General features: G+C 37.7%; 2 protein-coding genes and 1 long non-coding RNA gene across 4 annotated transcripts in view; 1 reads left to right on the top strand and 2 right to left on the bottom strand.

Moving 5' to 3' along the window:
- Window positions 1-1796, top strand: part of LOC122024307 (glucan endo-1,3-beta-glucosidase 6-like) — a 24702-nt gene extending 22906 nt beyond the window's left edge. Inside the window, exon 2 of the mRNA XM_042582906.1 lies at window positions 616-1796. Within this exon, the coding sequence (XP_042438840.1) occupies window positions 616-1705 (1090 nt within the window). The 3' untranslated portion in view covers window positions 1706-1796. The remainder of the gene's footprint in view (window positions 1-615) is intronic.
- LOC122024308 lies at window positions 1781-15617 on the bottom strand. Its single transcript, XR_006123390.1, has 2 exons — window positions 15326-15617; window positions 1781-2897 (listed from the first exon to the last, which is right to left on the bottom strand). It is a non-coding gene; the product is annotated as an uncharacterized LOC122024308 (long non-coding RNA).
- A 396-nt stretch (window positions 15618-16013) lies between these two features.
- Window positions 16014-20443, bottom strand: LOC122023418 (probable galacturonosyltransferase 4). 2 transcript variants are annotated; one of them, XM_042581511.1, is made up of 9 exons: window positions 20050-20443; window positions 19869-19903; window positions 19668-19721; window positions 19400-19541; window positions 19033-19262; window positions 18110-18381; window positions 17613-17970; window positions 16938-17519; window positions 16014-16568 (listed from the first exon to the last, which is right to left on the bottom strand). In XM_042581511.1, exons 1-9 carry the CDS (start codon window positions 20150-20152, stop codon window positions 16293-16295), a joined length of 2052 nt encoding a protein of 683 aa, XP_042437445.1. In that variant the 5' UTR covers window positions 20153-20443; the 3' UTR covers window positions 16014-16292. The 2 variants fall into 2 exon arrangements, with proteins under 2 accessions (XP_042437445.1, XP_042437446.1); XM_042581512.1 differs by having other exon boundaries at window positions 19427-19541; window positions 20050-20439.
- Between the last annotated feature and the right edge of the window lie 1380 nt (window positions 20444-21823).

The following is a 21823-nucleotide window of genomic DNA, read 5'->3' on the forward strand; positions in this document are numbered from 1 at the left end:
GTACACAGCAGTAGAGAGTATTGATTAGCCAACTTTGCTAGAACTTCCTCTAGTTCTTCTCAGTTAAAAGTAGTGTTCCATAATGTTCTGTAATTACAATCACAATTATTATAATTTTCTTCTAGCAATATAGTCCAATGTTCTCCACCAAGAAAAAAAAATAGATAGTTGTTGACCATGCTGATGGCAATGACAAAACCTATATGATGTATAGATTGGATTAACATTAAGAACTGTAATGTGTTTTCCATTCTTTTTTTAGCCTCTAATCGCACTGTTGGATTAGCTAGGCACTTGTTTAACAAGATGCATTTCTTCTCTCAATTAGTAACTATTAGTATGATTCTAAACATAAATAATTTTTCTTTGGGTGTGTGATTTGGTAAAAATTAAGTGATTTAAGGGGGCATGATATATGGCAAATTGCCTAATTTTTTTCTCATTCATTATGCAATTTTATTGTGTTGATTCTGAACTTCAATCAAGTTGTTCCATTAACATTTGCAAATTACTGATTTTTAGGAACTTATGATTTGTAGTTAGCTTAATCATCAAATGAATTTTCTCGACATTACCATGCATTGTCATCCTGGACTAAGATTATTCTACTTTCAGATACATTGCAGTAGGAAATGAGCCTTTCCTCACAAGCTACCAAGGACAATATCAATCGTTTGTCCTTCCTGCAATGCTCAATCTACAGCAATCACTAGTCAAAGTAAATCTTGCTGGCTATGTTAAACTAGTAGTTCCTTGCAATGCCGATGCTTATCAGTCAGCATCAGTTCCTTCTGAAGGAACGTTTCGACCAGAGCTGACACAGATAATGACACAACTCGTCTCATTTCTTAACTTGAATGGCTCTCCTTTTGTCGTCAACATCTATCCTTTTCTGAGTTTATACCAAAGTGCAGATTTCCCACAAGATTATGCTTTTTTTGAGGGTTCTTCTCATCCTGTTGTTGACGGTCAGAATGTTTACTACAACGCCTTCGATGGCAATTACGATACCTTAGTTGCCGCACTAAACAGAATTGGCTATGGTCAAATGCCCATTGCGATCGGAGAGGTGGGTTGGCCGACAGAGGGAGCACTGAGCGCAACTGTAACTGCTGCAGAGGCTTTTAACCAAGGCCTGATCGTTCATATTATGAGCAACAAAGGGACACCTTCGAGGCCAGGGGTTCCTCCAGTTGATGTATATCTCTTCAGTCTTCTCGACGAAGAACAAAAGAGTATCTTACCAGGGAACTTCGAACGGCACTGGGGGATTTACTCCTTTGATGGCCAGGCTAAGTACCCCTTGAACCTTGGCAATGGTCGGCTTGAGAATGCTAAGAATGTTCCATACCTTCCACCAAGGTGGTGCATCATGAGTCCGACTCAGGATCCTGCTGCGGTCACCAACCATATGAAGCTTGCCTGCAGTGTCGCTGATTGTACAACATTGTACTATGGAGGATCCTGCAATGCAATTGGCGACAAGGGGAACATTTCTTATGCCTTCAACAGCTACTATCAGATGCAGAAGCAGGACGCCGGAAGCTGTGATTTCGATGGCCTTGGAATGATTACATTTCTCAATCCAATAGTGGGTGACTGCCGCTTTCTTGTTGGAATCAGTGACAGGAATTGTTCATGTATTGGGTGTGGAATCTTTTGCGGCTTGTGGATGATGGTATTGTGGGTAGTCATTTATCTTTAGTTATGAATTCCTTGTAATGCTTTTTGTGTAGAAAGATATGAATGTAGTTCTTGATTACTCAGAAATCTAACAGAGTGTTACAACAAGCAAACATTTTTATTCCTTTGCAACATACATTTTAGTACACTGAAGAAAGGGTCTTCAACTGTTGCCATGACATTCACAGTGAGATTACTAACCTGACTACCTTTTTGATAGAATAAACAGAAGAAAACTATATTCTTCACTTGGTTGTCGCCTTCTAGTTATATTATCTTAGATTGTGTATCTGAACATTGTGAATTTTTTATCAGGGAGATGGCTTCGCTGCTGGAGGAGGGACTTGTTTGCAGCAATTTTCTCCACAGCAAGCGTGGCCACAGGTTGGTTTAGGGCCTTGAGTGAGCTAAAAAGCGAAGTAGTGTATAGGGATATATGAAGATGCAAGCTAATAGAAATAAGGAGAAAGGATGAGAACTCACAGATTCTATTAAGTTGCAAGACTACTTCAGTACAGAAAACTTTCCAAGTAGAGCTCAAGTATGGCTTGAATGCTCTGCTAAAGGAAAGAAGGTCTTTCTTATATAGAAGGTCAGTGGAGACGCTGGGTGCTCATTGGGCTCCATCATCATGTGCTCCTAATGCCTTGAGATAAGAAAGCATCTTCTTTTGAGTCATTTGGTATGCTTTACAGCTTGCAATCCATTATTGCTGTACTAGATAGGAAATATAAACTAGTGGGTTTGGTACAAGATTCTTTGCGGGTTCACCACTTCCGCAAGGTCTTTACAGGTGGAAGAACTCCATCCTTCTGGTCACGTCTTGCACTAGCCGCACCGCTGTATCCAGCTGTTCGTCCACTTGCTTGGTGGCTGGATACCAATCACCCCACCAGTTGTCAAATGTACTTCTTCGTTGGCACTCTTGTCTCTTCATGGAGTGTAGCAGCTGAAGCTGCTGAAGTGCTCTGTGTGCTTCTGCTGCTGCTTGCCGTTGTAGTTCATACAGTTGCTCCCCGATCTTTTGATCATCGTCAATGTTGATGGGGAATTGCCTTCTTGATTGGAGTAATTGTTGATACTGCCACACGAGGCAGCCAAACTGTTGAGAACTTAGATCATCAGCTCTTGAGCCTTCGGGCTGGGTTTTTCTTCTAACTCCAGGAGGGCTAGTGCAACGAGCTCCAGCTTGCTGAGGGTTTCGCTTGGCCATTCTGAAATAACAAGGGAATTTATTAGTCGAGATAACGCGTCAGTTAATTGATTATCCTTCCCATCAATGTGTACTGGATGCCAATCCCGATCCCAGTGATATAATCTGTGAAAGCTAGCCATCTAACTGGGGATGGCTTGTTATTTGTAGATTTTTCAAAAAAAAAACTTATAATCGCTTGACAATCTGTTCTAATGATAAGACTTTCTTTGTCTAAATAATAAATCTTCAGTGACTGTAGGGAATTCATAGCAACTGTTATTTCCGCATCAATGGTGGATTCAGGAGGGTTAAACTTTCCACTGGCACATGTGCAAACTCGTTCAGTAGATCTTGGATCAAATTTGCTTTGCTTCCATTTGCATATATCACCCCCATCCATCCATACATCCATCTACTTCCAGGATGATAAAACATTTTTCCAGAGGTATTTCTAAGTCTGGCAGACATTCAATTAGACCCTTAATTTGTTTAATAAGGGTCCAGTCCTGGTTATTTAGACGTTTATCCCCATTTGGACTGGTCTTTGCATATAATGGGCTTAAAAGTTTGCTCAGGTTGGGAATGTAATTTCGGGCGTAGTTGAGGAGCCTGAGCCATGACCTCATCCATTTGGCCGATTTTAGCTCCTCATCCTTGAAGTCTACAATTTTGGAGATAATATAAGGTTGTAATTTAATTTTGTTGTTACCCAGAATAGCCCCTAGGAATTCAATTTCTGAAATAGCTATCTTCATTTTTGTTGGGCTAAGGATCATCCCATTCTTCCTGCAGATCTCTAGCATGGCCTTTAAATGCTTTGCATGATCTTTCTCGGTCTGTGAGAATACAAAAATATCATCTATATAAACTGCTATAAAATCTTCAGTACCTTGGAAGTAATTATCCATTTTTCTTTGAAAGATGGCGGGGGCATTTTTCAATCCGAATGACATAACCAGCCATTCATATAGTCCTTCCGGTACCTAGAAAGTCGTCCATTCAATGGAGTCTGGGTGCATAGCAATCTGATGAAAACCACTTTTAAGGTCAAATTTTGAGTAAATTTTGCTGTTACTGACCTTTTTCAAGATTGTATTGATTCTCGGAAAGCTGTATTGGTCTTTATTTGTTAAATCATTTAGTCGCTTGTAGTTGAAGACCATACATTCTTTAACCTTGATTTCTAGATCAGTTTTTGGATCTATAGTGGTTCCTGAATTGACAATTATAGTTGTAGTTCTGTCTCTGCTCCTGCTAGGCCTGATAACTTCGATTTTGAGTAAAGCTTTTATGTGTTTTGAGAAGGCTTCCTTTTGTTAAGGGGTTAGGTGCTTTAGAGGCCTATCCTCTATGATAAAATCTGGATTTTTTATATCCAGTTGGTAGGCAATTTGATTTTTTGCCCAATGTCTAAGGGGATCTTCGCCAATGTAACCTTGATTCCTTAGTTCTTTCAATAATGGGTCAAATTGCTCCTTAAACTGCTGCTGTGATTTTCCAGTTGAATAATTCACCATTTCTTGTATTTGAATATATTCTTCCACTTCTAATTCTAATTCCTGAATGGCTGCAATAGAAATGGATGGTAAAGTGTTAATAGTGGTAAGGTTTTTATAGAATGTTACCACATTTCCTTCTATCCTTACTCCACCATGCATTGCCCTGATGAAGTTGCACCCAATTATCATTTGGATGTTATCCCCTAGCGTCATGGGAAAACTATAAGTGTAGGGGATTCTGAATGTATTTTCGCCAATGTGCATCCTTCTTGGGCGCATCTTCATGTTTGCTATTTGCTGGGAGTTTATACCATTGAAATTGACTACGAACGGATTTTCTTCCAGGGCTTCCTTTGGAACTGACCCTTGATCTACACAGTAGGTGGTAGCTCCTGTATCCAGTATTACCTTAAGGGGGAATTTAAGAATACTTGGTATGTCGACTTCTATGGTCAAGTTGTATAGCATGTTTTTGACAAGACGAGGGTCTTTTGCCTCCTATGCTGCAAACTTATAGGTTGATTCTTCTAGTAGCATATTAGCAGCTTCCTCCGCTTCATCCTCTTCCTCGTTATCAAGCTGCCTCAGGTCTTCTCCCAGGTCCTTTTCCAATTGTAATTCATCGTATAAATATTTATTATATAGTACCTCCTTTTGTAGCAACTCGATTTCTCCCTCACACCATGAAATATAATATTGTTGCTCCTGAATTGATTTCTTTGGAAAGAATGGGGCAGGAGCTGATGGAGCGACAGGTACTCGATTGTTAAGATAATAAGGTTTGCATAAGTTGCAGGTCGTCATCTGGCAGTTGGGGCAGTGTATTCTTGCTCTTCGTAGCATTGCACTTTTACAAAATGTGCAGTTAGTGGGTTGAGGCGGTGTGATGGCCTCATTGAGATGCCACTCATGCATGCAAATTAACTGGTCCTCAGTTATTTTGATTTGTGGGTGATATCCTCCGTCTATTTGGCCAAGCATAAAGATAGAATTTGCTATATGTAGGGTCTGGATTGACCTTTGAAGTTGCTCGTTATCTTCTTCTCCTTTAGAGATGCTAAAGATAGCATCACTTTGTTCTTCCCCTTCTTGGACTGATAGTATTTCGCAGTCTTCAGGGAGATCTAATTGCTCAAAGATAGCCACCCATCTTGTATTCCGGCACTTATTGGGGCATTCTCGAGCAAAGTGGCCCTCCTGTCCACATAAATAGTGTTTGCACTTTTTATTTCTGATCAAGTGCTTTCTCTTTTCGATCATTGCGTGTGACTCATGAGGTTTTCCCTTATAAGTCTTAGATCTTCTAACGCCAATCTTCTTTTGATGACCCTCATTATAGTCTCCTGGGATTGGGATTTGACTGCAGAAGGATAGGTTTTTCAAGGCTCTTTTGAATGCTGCGTCCTTGCACTCTTGTTCCAAGAACTTATATGTGAACAAAATTCTGGGTAATACCCCAACTGTTAAGTCTGGGTATTTTTCATCAAAGGCCACCTTAATTTTATTACCAAGATCTCCTGGCATCTTGAACCAAAATTTTTCGGATAGTTCTAGTCCGACATATAATCATCCTGTCTTTGCTGCCAGTTTCATATAATCATTCATGTATTAAATGATATTTTTCATATTATCACAAGATAATTTTTCAAGATCTCTATAGGCGGAGTCTTGGATTACCGTGGACCCTTGTGCAGGATCCTCAGCAGAGAAAACCCTTCTCATTTGAGATAATATGTTCTAGGTTCCTTCCCTTCCTTCCCCAGTATTAATGAGAGCCTCATATTCTGTGGAATATGTCATTCTCCATTGGATCTAGGTAATCTTCTCAATTTCTCCGAGGAGGTTCTCCATATATTCTATTTTGTCTCGGGCATCGATAAATACTTGACTAGCTATATGATTTTTCATAATAGATTCCCATCTAGAGAATACATCATGAAATAGTCCTAACTGTTCGGGAATGACAATTACAGCTCCTCCCTGTTGCTGTGCTGAGGGGAGGTTCCACATTTCATTGTTAAGTCCCCCTTTAAACTTAACTCTGGTGGCATGTAGGAAGAGATCACTGTACTTGTAGAATAGACTTATTGCGGTTGGAATAGTTGTATAGGTGTTGATTGACTATCTATTTCCATTATTCTTCTTAAGCTTGGGTAGTCCATCTCGAAGCCAGTTGCAATAATTTGAGATGGTTTCTTCCCATCACCTTCCAGTGCTAATGGGTTAAGCCATTCATCTTCAGAGGTATCCTGATAGGAATCCCAAATTGTGTCTGTTGGCTCGGGTGATGCAATAGGCGTGGTAAGGTTTGCCAAGTATTGGATGTGGCTGAGGAAATCATCCTCTATATCAGTAGCATCATCAGAAAGGTCCATACACCGGGGTACAGAGGTCCATGGGCTTGTAGTCCTTGTATGATTTTCTGATAGACATTCCCGTAGGGGTATGATATCCTCGAGACAGATAGAGACCACATGTTTTTTTGTTGGCAAAAGCTTGGAAAAAAATAGGGGGTTGTTTATCAGTTACCTCATCTTCCCATGATGGCTCAGGTAGCTTTAGATCTGGGAGAGGATATGGAATTGTATAATTTGCGTAATAATCAAATTTACCACTAGGTTCTCCTAAAGTATCTCATTGCCCTTGAGATGCCAATTTTTGTTTGGATTTCCTTCTTCCATGATTAGGTTTTGTAGGTTGACTGTAGGGGGTTGAGTCAAAACATTTATTGCCCCTTTCGGTTTTGGTGAGGCTGCTGACTTCGTAAATTTCAGGCATAAGGACTCTTTCAAAGATAATTTGCGCAAAGCAATCTCCTTGTTTGATTTGGATAGTAGAGTCTATATGATTAAAAATCTTAACCAGAATTTCATGTCGATAATCACAGTCAATAATTCCTACGCCAATATCAAGGTCAAATTTCCATGCGGCGCTTGATCGTGCTGCTATACAGCCATAGGATCTCCGGGGAATTTCCAGACTTAGTCTGATATGCATCAAACCTCGCCCTCCGGGCTCTATTATGCATGCTTTGCTAGCCATGAGATCAAAACCTGCAGCACCAGAAGTTTTTCATTGTGGAATAACTACAAATGGGGATAATTTTCTTACCAGTATAAAGGAGTGCTCATCTTTTGTGGTTATAGGCCTCTCATCACATAATATCTCGTGCTGATTTTTAGATGTTTGATCGCCAGACGCATTGTCTATTAAGACAGCTAGAGTGTGAAAGGATTCTTCATCACTCTGAGTTTCTTCATCTTTGTCATTAAATTGAATAGCCCTTGTTGATGTTGCAATAGTATAGTTGTCAAAGCTTAAGGAGATACGATTGTCTATGAGGTTCTTGCTTAGTATTTCTGTTGGTTGCATAGAAATATTTATTTGTGCAAGCCGAATGACCCAGTTTAACCCTCATAGGTGAGAGGTAGAATACCTTCGTCCTGGTAATGCTTGGACGTCGTGGCTAGTAAGGTAATCCATGACTCCTTGGACTTCATAGGCAAAGCCTACATTAGAAGTATTTGAGAGTCGTCCGACGAGCCCTCTAGTGATTAAGAGATTTGCTTCACCATGACTCCATTGTTCATATCCTCTGGTAAGGATGGATACCTGGATGTTTCTAAAAAAGTCACCCATGGTTAGCATAATATCTGGGATAACATATACCAGTTGGCTACCTTGGGCGAGGTCAATTTCCATTGTAGTGAGAATTGACTGGTCTCCTGTCCATTTATTGTCCATGAAGATAATTAGGTCATAGTACCTTCTTCTTGTCGATGCAGAATTTGGACTCGTACCTGTAGGATGCCTATGTGTATGTACTGCATCCTACTCCTTTGTAGTTGATTGAAGCTATGCTCTTGTATAAATATTTTGTCAATCTGGTTACCTTCTGTAACCAGGAGGGCTTCTTTAGATCTATGAATATAGACCCGATGATGTGCGTCGTTTCTTCGGGAATGATAGAGCACCTCAGCAGGGATTATAGATGCTCTTTCTTGCATGGATAGATGCAGTTGTGCCTGCAGGTCTATTTGTTGTTACATCGTATGTTCAGATGAAGTTCTTCCAGTAATCCGCTTGTCGAGTCTCCTAACAGCCTGCTGGGTGTTGTATACCCTTCGCTGGTTTTTCTGTATTCCCTGATTTGATCATCAAACAATGGAGTTGGGGTTAAGGTGGATGGTTGTTCTATGACTGTCCTTGTAACCATCTTAGTTTTCGAGCTTGTCTTGTTCTTCCTTCAGAATTTTGTAGGGGTCTTTGAACATCTTTAGGTTTCCTTTTCCTTCTTTTGGTTTTTCTGTTGGGCCCAGGGACAAGTTTTTCAACTTATCTACAAGCTCGTCTAGGATGGAGGTCGTTTGGACTCCTCTCTTGGTTTGTTCCAAGATTGTTTTGAGGTCTGCTTGGATATCTTTTATCCCTTCTACTATCTGCACGAGTAAATGAATTTGAGTATTATTTTGTTTTATGATAGCAGTGTTCCCAGAGGTTGGACCCTGAAATTCGGCAGGTCTGGCAAATCCGATGGCTGGAGATTCGATTTACTCTGTTGCCTTGACAGCTGCTTTATAGGAGAGCGTGCTTTTGGAAATAGTGTAGCCTTCACTCATGAAGCAGTCCACCTTTCAAGCCTGCGGAGGAGGGTCTCCACTCATTCTTGTTGGTTGGTCCTAGGAAAATCGTACCGGTTCCACTGTACAAAAATTTTGTACAAGTGTTGAACCTTTCCTAACAACCTATTGTGTTCTTTAGAAATTAAATTCGGAATCGCAAACGGAACTTAACATTATTGATTCTAAATTTAACTTATCTGTTCTTAATGGTTTAGACTTAGATCGCAAGCGGAACTTAACACTATTGATCCAAATCTACCTATGTTACAAATTCAATTAAATATTTATTTCGGAAATTAGCTCCCAGGTCAAACATGGCGAGACACATGACCTTCTTGGGTATGAGAGCATCCACCACTGCCTCGACAAAGCCTCTTAACGAAATTCAATATTTAATTTCCTAAAATAACATTAGGTTTAACCAAAAAGAACAAACGAACCACAAGATCGAAAAAAAAAAAAACACAACTTCGAATATTTAATTCGAAAATCTAGAATCATATGCCTCTTGTGTTTGGAATTCATGCAAAGAAAACTAGCATGATGCGGAAAATAATTACTAGTTATACCTTTCTTTGTATACAACGACCTCTTGATCTTCTACCGTATTCCTCTTCTTATCTTGGACGTCGTGTGGGCGACGATCTACCGAGACGAGAACCACCCAAGCTCCTTCTCCAAGCTAGTTTCGGCCACCACCAATAACTCCAAGAGTGTGAGGTTCGGCCACCACCACCAAGCTCCAAGAGATGCTAGAAATAAAGCCTCCTTTCTCTCCTTCTTCTCCAAGCAAGATCCGGCCACCTTCCAAGTAGACCTGACCACGGTTCGGAACCGACGGTTCGACGGTTCGGAACCGCCGGTTCGACGGTTCCAGGCAGGTCGACCCTTAACCTTAACCGCCCAAGACGGTTACGGTTCACGGTTCAGAACCGCCGGTTCACGGTTCGGTTCACGGTTCGTCACGGTTCGTCACGGTTCAAGATTAATATGTTAATAAAAATTAAAAATTAAAAATTAAACATTAAACATTAAAAATTAGAAATTAAAATTTATTAAAAAAAGGGCTTGCACTTATTTAAGTTGCCTACGTATCCCTTTAGGGGAATCAAAGCCCACGTAGTTCTTTTACATTTTTATCCTTTTACATTTTCATTCACTTCCATTTCCTGTTCCTGTCGTATTTGTTCCTTCAGTATCAAAATCTTCAACTTCGTCATCTGAAAGTTGCATTCCTTGGATTCTTTTCTCCGCTCTGGTCCAATCGTCCAGTAATGCTTGGGCTTCCAATGAGTCGGGAGACAAAGTTGATCGTCGTTCATCTAATATGTTGCCGCCAGTACTGAACGTCTGCTCCACAGCAACAGTTGACACTGGACAAGCTAAAATTTCTTTTACGATCACGGAGAGAACGGGAAAGCTTTGAGCCTTCTGTGACCACCACTTTAAGATATCGAAGTTTTCGCTATCTGCTTCATTAAAATCAAAAGAAGTTGTAAAATAATTCTCAAGTTCCTGTGTGGAACTTGAGGATCCTCGTGGACGTTTTGTCCGTTCTTTTAATAAGAGTTGTGCTTTTGTAAGTTTTAAATTACTACTAGTAGTTTGTTGAATTTCAGAAATATTAATTTGTGTTCCATATTTTGCATAATATTGATTATAAATATCATATAAATAAATTCTAACATTATATATAATATTAACTGGATCAGGGGAAGAAGAATCTTTAATTGGAATTAAAGCGTCATAATATAAAGTTAACATTTCTTGTAAAACTTCTAATTTAAATCTAGGATCTAAAGCAAATGCAATTAAATAAATTTCAGGAATTAAATAAAAATATTTTTCCCATTTAGTTTTCATAGCTAAGATGCAAGGAGATAAAGATTCATTATTAATATGTTCATTTAAAACTAATACTATATTAGAAAAATTTTCTAAAACTAATTGAGCAGTGGGATAATAAACACCAGAAAGTTGTTCGGTTGCATCATTAAATACTTTTAAAATTTCACAAATACTACTATAAATATTCCATTGTTGTGAAAATAAATATATATTAGTATTAGTATTTTGTGCAAAAAATGAACATAATAATTCTTTATATTGAAATGAATCTTGTAATAATTGGTATGTTGAATTCCAACGTGTTGGTACATCACGTGGAAATTTTTTAGGTCTCATTCCATTAATTTTACAAAACCTACCCCATTGTTTCATTATAGATGGATGAGACCATAAATAAGAAATTGCAATTCTAATTGGTTTAATATAACTTTCTAAAATTTTTAAACCATCTTGAACACATAAATTTAAAACATGGCATACACAACGAATATGAAAAAATAAACCTCCAATAATAGGTTGACAAACAAATTTTAGATCATCTATACAAGCGGTATTAGAACTAGCATTATCTAATGATATTGAAAATATTTTATGAGTTAAACCATATTCTTCTAAAATTAAACATAATAATTGTGCGATATTATGAGCATTATGTGATTCATCAAAAACTCTATAAGCTAATAATCTTTTTTGGAGGTTCCAAGAGTTATCGATCCAATGGCAAGTCACACCCATATACGAATGTGTTTGCCAATGATCACTCCAAATATCGGAACATAAAGAAACTTTATTATCTAATTTACTAAATTCATCAATTAAATTCTTTTTTCCTTGTTTTACTAATTTTTTAATTGTACGAGTAAGTGTAGTCCTAGGAACACGTTTAGCACATGGATTAAGAGATTCTTTACAAAAATCTTCAAATGTGCATTTAGATCCAAAACTAAAAGAAAGATGTTCTACGGAAACAAATTTAGCTAATGATTCTCTTAATTTATTATCCGAATATAAAAATAAACCGGAATCGGTACTACCGCTAGTTGAAGAAAATCTTGATAATTATGTTTGAGAACGGTCGAGTCCATATTCCGTCGGGTGCTTCGTTTCTACATGTCGTTTCAACGACCCATAGCCGGCGGCGACTTGGAATTTGTAGGAAGCATTGCAGTGCTTACATTTTGCACGCATTTCTCCCGACGAAAGAGTGACATTCTCAAAATGTTTAGTAAAAATAGAAGACTTTAGAGGAGGAAGTTCCCGAACCTTAGAAGTAATTGCATCGGTACTTCCTTGTGTGTCGGGTGTCGGATTCGGAAGATGCTCGATCTCATCATCGGTGGATTGAATGTTGGGGTCCTCCTCCCGCGGATTCATTATTTGCTTTCCCTTCCGAGCTCGAGATGATGCACCACCGCGGCCTCCTTCCATTGTAATTGAAAATTGAAAACTGAAAACTGAAAACGAAAGCGTGTAGAGATTAGAGAATACGAAAATGAGATTAAGAGTAGAGAAGATGTGTGTGAAAAATGATGAAATAAGCTCTCTATTTATAGAGTTTTGATAGTAACGGACACTAAATCATAGCCATTGATCAAAAAACGGTCAAATGATCCTAACCGTTGAAAAAAAATACCTAAAAAACCCTCCCAACGGCTACGAACCGCCGGTTAACCGGCGGTTCGCCGGTTTTACATCCAATGAACCGGAACCGGCCCGGCAACTTGCCGGGCCGGTTCCGGTTCGACCCGGCGAACCGGGTCAACGGGCAACCGGCCCGTTGACCCGGTTACGGGCCCGAGCCGGGTCCGGGCCAGACCCGGCCCGGGGTCGGGTCTACTTCCAAGCTCCCAAGGATGAAGAGGTTCGGCCAAGGAGAAGAAAGAAAAAAAAGAAGAGAGAACAAGAAGGGTCGGCCACACCAAGGAAGAAAGGAGGAGAATAGAATAGAGTTCTCTCCATGAAGGCACCCCTACCCCCTCTTTTATAATCATTGGTCTTGGCAAATAAGGAAAATTTAAATAAAACCTTCCTTGTTTTCTTTGCCATGAAAAGGAAAAATTTAATTGATTAAAACCAATTTCCTTTTCTTAATTATAATGGTCGGCCACCTCATAGCTCCAAACAAGGAAAGTTTTAATAATACAAGAATTAAAACTTCCTAATTTGTTTCCGGAAATTTTAAATAAAAATTTTTCTATTAATTTTTCCCTTCATGGTGGGTTATAAAAAGAAATTTTATAAATTAAAATCTTTCTTTTAAACATGTGGATGATTTCCAAAAGGAAAGTTATCTTTAAAATTAAAATCTCCTTTCAATCTACAAATAAGGAAAGATATTAAATCTTTTCTTAATCCTTTGTAGAAACTTATAAAAGGGAAAATTTATAATTTTAAAACTCTCTTTTAAATCATGAACATGATTACAAAAAAGGAAAATTTTCTCAAAATTAAAATCTTCCTTTCAATCTACAAATAAGGAAATATATCATATCTTTTCTTAATCTTTTGTAGAAAGCTATAAAAAGGAAAGATTTAAATTTTAAACTCTCTTTTAAAACCATGGAATTCACATAAGAAAAATTTTAAAAATTAAAATCCTTTTAATTTGATTAGGGTCGACCACTTATGCTTGGGCTCCAAGCATTGGCCGGCCACCTATTTGGCTCATCCTATCGGTCTTGGCCGACCCTAGCTTGGGCTCCAAGCTAGCTTGGCCGACCCCATTAGGATAGGTAGGAAGGTGGGTATAATTCTCTATATACAAGAGACTACGATAGGGACCGAGAGGAGGAATTGATTTTGGTTTCCCGATGAAATTAAGCTTCCCGTGTTCGCCCCGAACACCCAACTTAATTTCATCAATAATAATTCATACCACTAAAGAATTATTATTGAACTACCGCACCAATCCCAAATTACATTTTGGGCTTTTTCTTATTATGAGTATGTTAATCTCTCTGTGTTTAAGATGTCAGATGTCCACTAATTAATTGAGTTACTGACAACTCACTTTAATTAATATCTTAGTCCAAGAGTAGTACCACTCAACCTTATTGTCGTGTCTGACTAAGTCCACCTGCAGGGTTTAACATGACAATCCTTATGAGCTCCTCTTGGAGACATTATTAACCTAGATTACTAGGACACAGTTTCCTTCTATAATCAACAACACACACTATAAGTAATATCATTTTCCAACTTATCGGGCCTATTGATTTATCGAGCTAAATCTCACCCTTTGATAAGTCAAAGAAATAAATACTAAATATATGTGCTTGTTATTATATTAGGATTAAGAGCACACACTTCCATAACAACTAAGGTCTTGTTCTTTTATTAAGTCAGTATAAAAAGAACTTACCTTAAATGGTTCTGCTCAATACACTCAGAGTGTACTAGTGTAATTTATCAGTCAAGATAAACTAATACCTAATTACACTACGACTATTCCAATGGTTTGTTCCTTTCCATCTCAGTCGTGAACTACTGTTTATAATTTATAAGGAATTGATAACATAATCTTCTGTGTGTGACACCACACACCATGTTATCTACAATATAAATTAATCGAACTACACTTAACTTATAAATGTAGATATTTGACCAATATGATTCTTATTTCTAAATAAATGTTTATACAAAAAACTAGGCTTTTAGTATACATTCCAATAATTCTATCTTTGTGTTAAGATCTTCAGTCAACCTGAACCCTTCTTCTTCAACAATCTTGGGTTGCTTTGCTATTTCAGCAACAAAGCTTCGGACTTCTTGTCTTGTTATAGGCCTGCTTTCTGTGTACAAAGTAGTTAAGTTTTGCAAGGCAACTTTAAGTTTTTGAACTTCCTTTTCTAGTTCCTAACATCTTTCGAGGATTAGTTTAAAGTTTCTTAGATGAACTCTGGAGATAGACAGGTTTTGTCGTAGATGACAGCTATGTTGTTGGCTATTTGGTTAAGAGTGATTTTGGTAGTCGTGGAAGTAAGGTCAAGGTACTCAAAGTTAGATGCTCTAGAATTATTATACCAATCGTGTATATTCGGACATTAAAACATAACTTAGTATGAAGACAGGGTAGTTCCTTACCAGGCTTTACTCACACAAGTGTATCCTTGGGCTTACAATAGTCCACCTGACATCTGGCCAAGTTAGGACCTGTTCTTTTGTATTACCTGATTTGCGTAATACCAACAACTTTCATAGCAAGTTTACAAGATTAGTAATATAGACCAGTATCCTTTCCTTTTGTACCTTTTCCTCTAGGTTTTCGCTACCATACTCATCCTTTTAACCAGCTCTGATACCAGCAACTGCAAGCTAGATTAATGGAAGAACACTATGGTTATAAGTGAATCAATATCTATTCAGTGGATCTGCAACTCGAAATCAGCATGAAAGGAAACATGGTAGCTATGTTTGTATGCATGTACAAATTACTGAAAAAATGACATCAAGTTGTTGGTTGGAGAGTAGAATCTCACCAAGTGAATGTAGCTGATACTTCGGTTGTGCCACTCCTGGTTGCGGTTGCAGAGTGCGCGAAGAACCCCGACATCATAAACCAAGAAAGAAGAGCAAGAAGATGTATCTTTCTGATGATATCCTACTTGCTAAACTTGAGTGGATCATGTAGAGCTGCAAGAACAAGTTCTTTATACCGAAAAAAAAAAGAGATAAGCTTCAATTGTCAAACAGATCAACTACTTTGCGGCATTCAGTCAAGATGTTCATGTGACTTAAACTTGGATTTTTATGAAGAAGTCTGATTCTCTCATCACCTCTTTGATGAACTTATCTGATTTTGCAGAAATGTTTGACTTGTGAGAAAGGTGTTTATCCTCAAGAAAACAAAGTGCCAGAACTCAGCAGAAGCTGTATGCCAATTTCTGTCTTCTGTTAGGATGAGCTGTTGGGAACTATCAGTTTTTTTAAAAAAAAAAATTTTTTGCGTTAGCAATTTTAGATTTCAATATTGCGAAATTCTTACTCAGCTCCTAACGTTCCCTTTTTTTTTTTTAAGTAAAAACAAGATCAATGGATTTCATTTAATCAAGTTATTTGTTGAAGAAGCTTGAGCAAATCTATTTTCCACGCCCAATTCAACATCATTCATCATGGTAAAGAAATCGCCACAATTTGTAATCATTTTATCATCAATAAAAGGAGACAAACAGGAAAAGATACAATAGATTTTGCAATAATTTTCCATGGAAAAGCTACAACACCTGAATATAAAGCCATAAGCTTAAAACAAAAGGGGAAATAAATAAATAAATCCTACATGTACAGTAGACCTGATTTGTGCAGAAAATCAGTCCCCCATGAGAATAAGAAACTACAAGCTACAAATGAATTAGAGGTTCTCGAAAAAAAACTGGCCAAAATTAGCTGAAGAGATTACTTCGATGTTGCTAAGGAGCAACACATTTAAGCATGAGGGGCACTCTTTTAAGGAGTGATGTTGCAGTCCCGTAGGATGGGATGATCATAGTCTAAGTACTTGGACCAATAACGGCGATATTGAGAGATGCCGATATCCAACCAAGGCTTCATGTTTCCATTGTAGTGGATGACCGCTGCCTTCTCGATCTCCTTCTGGTCAACCTGAGGGTTGTAGCCGAGGCCCAAAGTGTGCCACCAGTGATCGATAGGGAGTGTGCGGTTGTAGAAGGTTAACAAACCAGGAGGAAGACTTCCCAATTTCCATAGCTGCCTATCTACATTCTGCAGAAAAGGAAAATAGAATATGAGACTGGAGATGTAGACAGTGAAACTAATCTAGACACATCCTCTGTCAAAACGTAGAATTAGCAAACAAGCAAGTAACTACAACCACATTGCATCAGCAGTAATTATTCGATGCAACATCAGTAACTTAACATCAAGACTCAAAAAGTTGATCCACCTTTTCGAAGATTATTATACTCTGAAACTCTGGTTATTTTCTTTATGGAGATTGAATATGAAATGGGATTCGTCCTAATGATAATTATAAGAAATTTTTTTTTGGAAAATGTAGTAAATCTAAAAAAAACAGGAGGTACATGACTCGATCAACCAATAATTTAAAAAGATAATGTGATCATGTCTAACCATATTTTGCCAATAGTGATAGACTCCTGTGATCTGCTGCTTCCTCCATTCATCCAAATCAAACACATTCATTCCGTATGCCCAACCACAGGCACGAGGATTGAAGTTCTTGGCGATAAGTGGGTTTGAGAAATTGAGATATCTATCAAAGCGGTGAAAGCTTTCGCCACAAGTCTCGATTGCACCATTGACCTTCCCATTCATATTGATCTTCCAAAGGCCAGTGAGGTCCTTCTGTACAACCACATCATCATCCAGAAACACCACTTTGCTGAGCTTTGGAAAGATCTCAGGAAGGTAAAATCTCAGATGATTCAAGATGGATAGGTACTTTGGATTTCTATACTTCAGATTTGCGTCAGAGTTTGAAGATCCATGATGAGTCCTAAAGTAAAAGTCAATCATGGACCGAGATCTAAGTTGCTTCAATACCGGACTATAGCTCTCATTTAGCCATGTAAACTCCTCAATGTACTGGACTTGAATCGTGGCTTTTCCTGGTGGGTTAGCTAAAAACCACATCCTTATTGCTGCGTAGTTCAGTCTGTCAGTCACAATGTGGAAAACATGCTCTGCAGGGTTCTACAAGAGAGATTTTTTTATTAAACTCGTATGAGCATATAAATATCCAACTGACTAGATAGAAGGTGGTAGTGGAGGTAATCAACCACTGACCTTAGCATTTGATATCGTGGAGTTCACCACCACTGCAGTAGCCAACACATTGTCTGAAAATACAGCATAGTGATGGAGACCAGGATCGTCGAGCTTTTCTTGGTTTGCAAATTGCTGCTGACTGGAGTTCAAAGAGAAATATTCATTGGAAAGCCTTAGAGGAAGACAGTGTAGACCTTTAGGGATGGTTTTAGCAGCAAGTTGTGTAAGAAACAATGCTTGTTTCTTATGAACTCGCAACTGTTCCTCACTGGAATGAATCATGGCGCGGAGTTTTTTTGCGATAGAAGAACAATCATCTAGAATTTGATTGCCCTTTGCCAAAGTTAGCTCCATTGCTTTAAGTTTATCATATGAGCTAAATCGGCCAACAAAAAGGAAATGTCAAGATTGTAGTTGAAGCAAGCAAAAGCTTTATCAAAAGTAACAGGAACAGGTAAGTAATTGAATGAAATCCTTTTATATAGAAGTTATTGATAAAAAAAACAATGACTTACTGCTTTGCTAAATGTGAATCCTTTGTTGCTTCTCCAAGTGTACGCTGAATTTCCTTTATTCGCAGGCGCAACTCCCTTACGTAGTGAGGATTGGATCGAATTGACCCAATTCCAAGATAGACCTTTGCACGAATCAATTGATCTTTGAGTTGCCTGACCCTAGCATCTGGAATTGGTGTGCTGATGCTCTTTTGCTCACTAGGAACCGTCTGGTGTTCTGGTACATCGATCCTGTCAGGAGTCTGCTGACCATTGTTTTCAGATTTCCTTTGCTGACAGGATCGAACAATACAAGTTTGCAAGTGAGATGGTTAGAATAAAAGAATAACAAAATACGCCAAGAGGCAAATAAAAGAGAAAAATAAGGAAATAATTGGCTTGAAATGGAGGAGGCTTCTGAGTGAAAATATTCAGAACCCCATCTCAATATCCCACTTTAAACAAGCATAGTCCGACTTTTCTTAGACTATGCGAACATGTAAAAGATAAAGTGATTTCTTTAATTTGTTCCGATATACTTAATCAACAAAATGTTTTATCATTCCACCAACAAGACGTATGATCCACTTCTCTCAAGCGACTTGAGTAAGTCAATCTATTTTTTTTTCAGAAATCGTACTCTTAAATTACTATTAAATAAAAACAACAAAAAATAATTATGATATCATTAACATTGTCATAGAACATTGTTTATCCTAACTATTTGGGGTCAGACACACATCTTATCAGCCCATATGATAAAATAGGGGAAAAAAAACAAATTACATGGGTTTCTATCAGAGAAGGATGCAGAGTAGAAGCATAAACTTCCAAGTGGTTCCTCATCAGTTCCAGAAAAAACAATTACAAATTAGTACAGAACAAGACAATTCAATATCACAAGTTTTGCCTAACTTTATGCACAAATTAGGAAAGATATGTACCTCTATCTGAGAAATGGAGGTAGGCATGATAGCCGAATCCTTGCCCTTGTTCACCTTGCTGTCTTCCACTGATTCAGGTTTCTCAGCGTCAACTTTTACAAAAGCATCTATTTTCTCAATTGCCCCATCAGTAACTTCCTTGATAACAGGCTCGGTCTCTGGTAAACCCCCATCAATAGCAGCGGACAGAACCCTGCTCTTGTGCTCCTCAGACTTCGTCAATGGCATTTCTGTAGATAGGAAAACAACAGTCACCATCAACATAGCATTCTTGAGGATAAGAAGCACAAAATCAAGGATTAGATTCTCCAGCTAATTAATATCCATAAAGTGAAGAATTCCACTGACTGAAAGAAAAAATACTTAATTTTTTCGCGTATCAAGGAAGATCTACCTTCAACCTTCGGTGAAATCAATCCATCTTCCGGAGTTGCTGAAACCTGATTAGAACTGTTTGAATTATCAAAATACACAACGCCTATTGGCTCTTTTACAGGATCCGTCAACTCCTGCAGCGAAAAAAAAATGCAGGACCAAAATCAAGATACGTGAAAGAACAAATCTTTCGGTAAAATATTAAATCACAACGAGTAAATTGCAGAAAGTTAAGCTGCAATTTGTTTAGTAGTTACTACCTGCGAAAGTGCATGTAGTAGTTCCCCAGGCTCAGCCTCGCTCGTCCCAAATCTCTAAGCGAAACAACAACAACGGACGTTATTCAAGAGAAAAGGGGGAAAGAAAAAAAAAATAGCCAAAAAGACGAAGAATTCCAGGATGGTATGTCTAGTAAAAATAAGAATTAACAAGGGAAGTTCTTCCAAAGATACGTAAATTACCAGATTAGAACCCTCGTCACTGACCTCGATATTCGCTGTAAAAGAGAGAAGAAAAGCAATGAAACAATAAGAACAACAATACCATAAAATGACGAAATTTTCTAAGAAATATTTCATCAGAGCCACAAATCCTTCCTAAAAACTCGATCTTTGCCCCATCTCCTAAATCCAGGGCACTCACAGCTAGGATTCGAGACCAAGGAGAGCCGATCCGTGTAGAGAACAATAGGAGAGAGAACTGTGACGCAGAGCAAGGCTAGAACGAGCTTCCTCTTCTTCGTCATCTTCGGTTGTCACACATTCTCCGCCAGAAATCCTCCCGCAAAAAGCAACGCCCTCCCCACCAGTCTTCCTGCGCCGCTTCTACAGAAAACCAAGAACAGTCAACTCCAATCTCCACTGCGTCTTTAGGTGCACCGCAGAAGCAGATCCACGAAATCGCCGTCGATCGCCGGAAAACCGCACCGAAACTGAACGCGTCTCCTTCGTGAGGAAGCCAGTCACGGAGCGAAAAAAGGCTATCAGGAGATAAACATACCCCTCAATTTGTATATTCCACGCTCACTCTAAAGCGGGCTGGCCTCATCTCTAGACAGTGTGACGAAAGGGTCGTTGTTTATGGTAAACAATGGAGTGTATTTATCGTTCACGGATCAGAGATCCCAGTCGTTCATTATATATCCGCCTATTTTGTGAATTTTAGCGTTATAATTTTGTATTTTCTTGCCATTAAATTAAAATCCCACCGACAATATTTTAAAAATATTAAAAAAAAACAAAAATATGAATAAAAATTTAAAGAGATTGATTTCATTTCAACCACCCAAAAGGAAAGTTGTTTTTGTTTATGAAATATTCCCACTAATTTCGATTTATTACTTTTTAAAATTTTAAAACACACAATCTTATTATCACTTAAATAATATATATATATATATATTGAATTAGATAAATTAAATTATGCTAAATCTAGCATGTTCCAGTAAAATCCCATTTAATAATATTTTTTTTTATAATAAAATTTTAAAGGAAAGGATTTATTTTGGATTTGAAGAATTAACAAAAGAAAAATAATTAGAAACGTTATCTAGAAATCTGCTGGTCAACGCCCTTGTTGACCAAGTTGTTAAAATAATATAATATTATTTTTGGAATTAAGTATAATTTTTCATGAAAAAATTATTTGAAATATTTATTATTATTATTATTATTTTTAAAAAATACTCTTGTTTAATTATTTGAGCAAGCGGGTGTCGGGTGGTCTCGGTCCAATGTAATTGTAGCGGGGTCCACACTCCACGTGATCAAGCTCAATGCCGCTATGGCATCGTAATTTCTATCCAAATACGTGGAAGAGCCAGCTCATCAAAATAAATGAAATCCAAATTTGGTAAAAAAAGGAATATAAGAGGAAAATATTGACATTTTTGGCAAAGTAATTTAGGCCACTTAAGTTGGGTCAATTTGAATTGGTTCATATTTTTCTTTTTTTTCATGTGTTTTTTATATATTTTTTTTCTTTTCATATGTTAATCATTATTCTAAAAATTAATAATCATTCATAATTTATTTCTTTAATATTGATCATGAGACGAATTAACGGAGTACTGAGGATGAACGTATTCATTTTTGCCATCATAAATTGATTCATACTCTATCTAACACAATTTTTAAAACTTATGTCTAACATATGCTCAACCTATAATGAGTATATGAACCGATGATCCAAAATTTATATCACTATATATTTAAAGGGATTGTTGAGGTAATAGATTTATTTTTTTAATACGTATATACAATTAGATATTAGGGACGAATATATAATAAAAGAGACAGTGTAGTTCATAATTTTGATGGCTATAAGATAATATCGATTGGTTGATGTAGTAAAAAAAAAAAAGGGTTTTTCATTAGTTAACAAAATTGCTCTTCAAGGGTAGCGATCATGAACTTGA

The sequence above is a fragment of the Zingiber officinale genome, chromosome 9B (assembly GCF_018446385.1).
Source record: "Zingiber officinale cultivar Zhangliang chromosome 9B, Zo_v1.1, whole genome shotgun sequence".
In the NCBI taxonomy this organism is placed as follows: Eukaryota; Viridiplantae; Streptophyta; class Magnoliopsida; order Zingiberales; family Zingiberaceae; genus Zingiber; species Zingiber officinale.

Bases quoted from the DNA above. Each gene is read 5' to 3' on its own strand.
- LOC122023418 (XM_042581511.1), bottom strand. From the start codon at position 20,152: ATGACGAAGAAGAGGAAGCTCGTTCTAGCCTTGCTCTGCGTCACAGTT. The intron at 17,971-18,109 runs GTAAGTCATTGT...TGGCCGATTTAG, and splicing joins GATTCACATTTAGCAAAGCA to CTCATATGATAAACTTAAAG. The intron at 16,569-16,937 runs GTTAGACATGAT...CCTTTTCTGCAG, and splicing joins ATCACTATTGGCAAAATATG to AATGTAGATAGGCAGCTATG.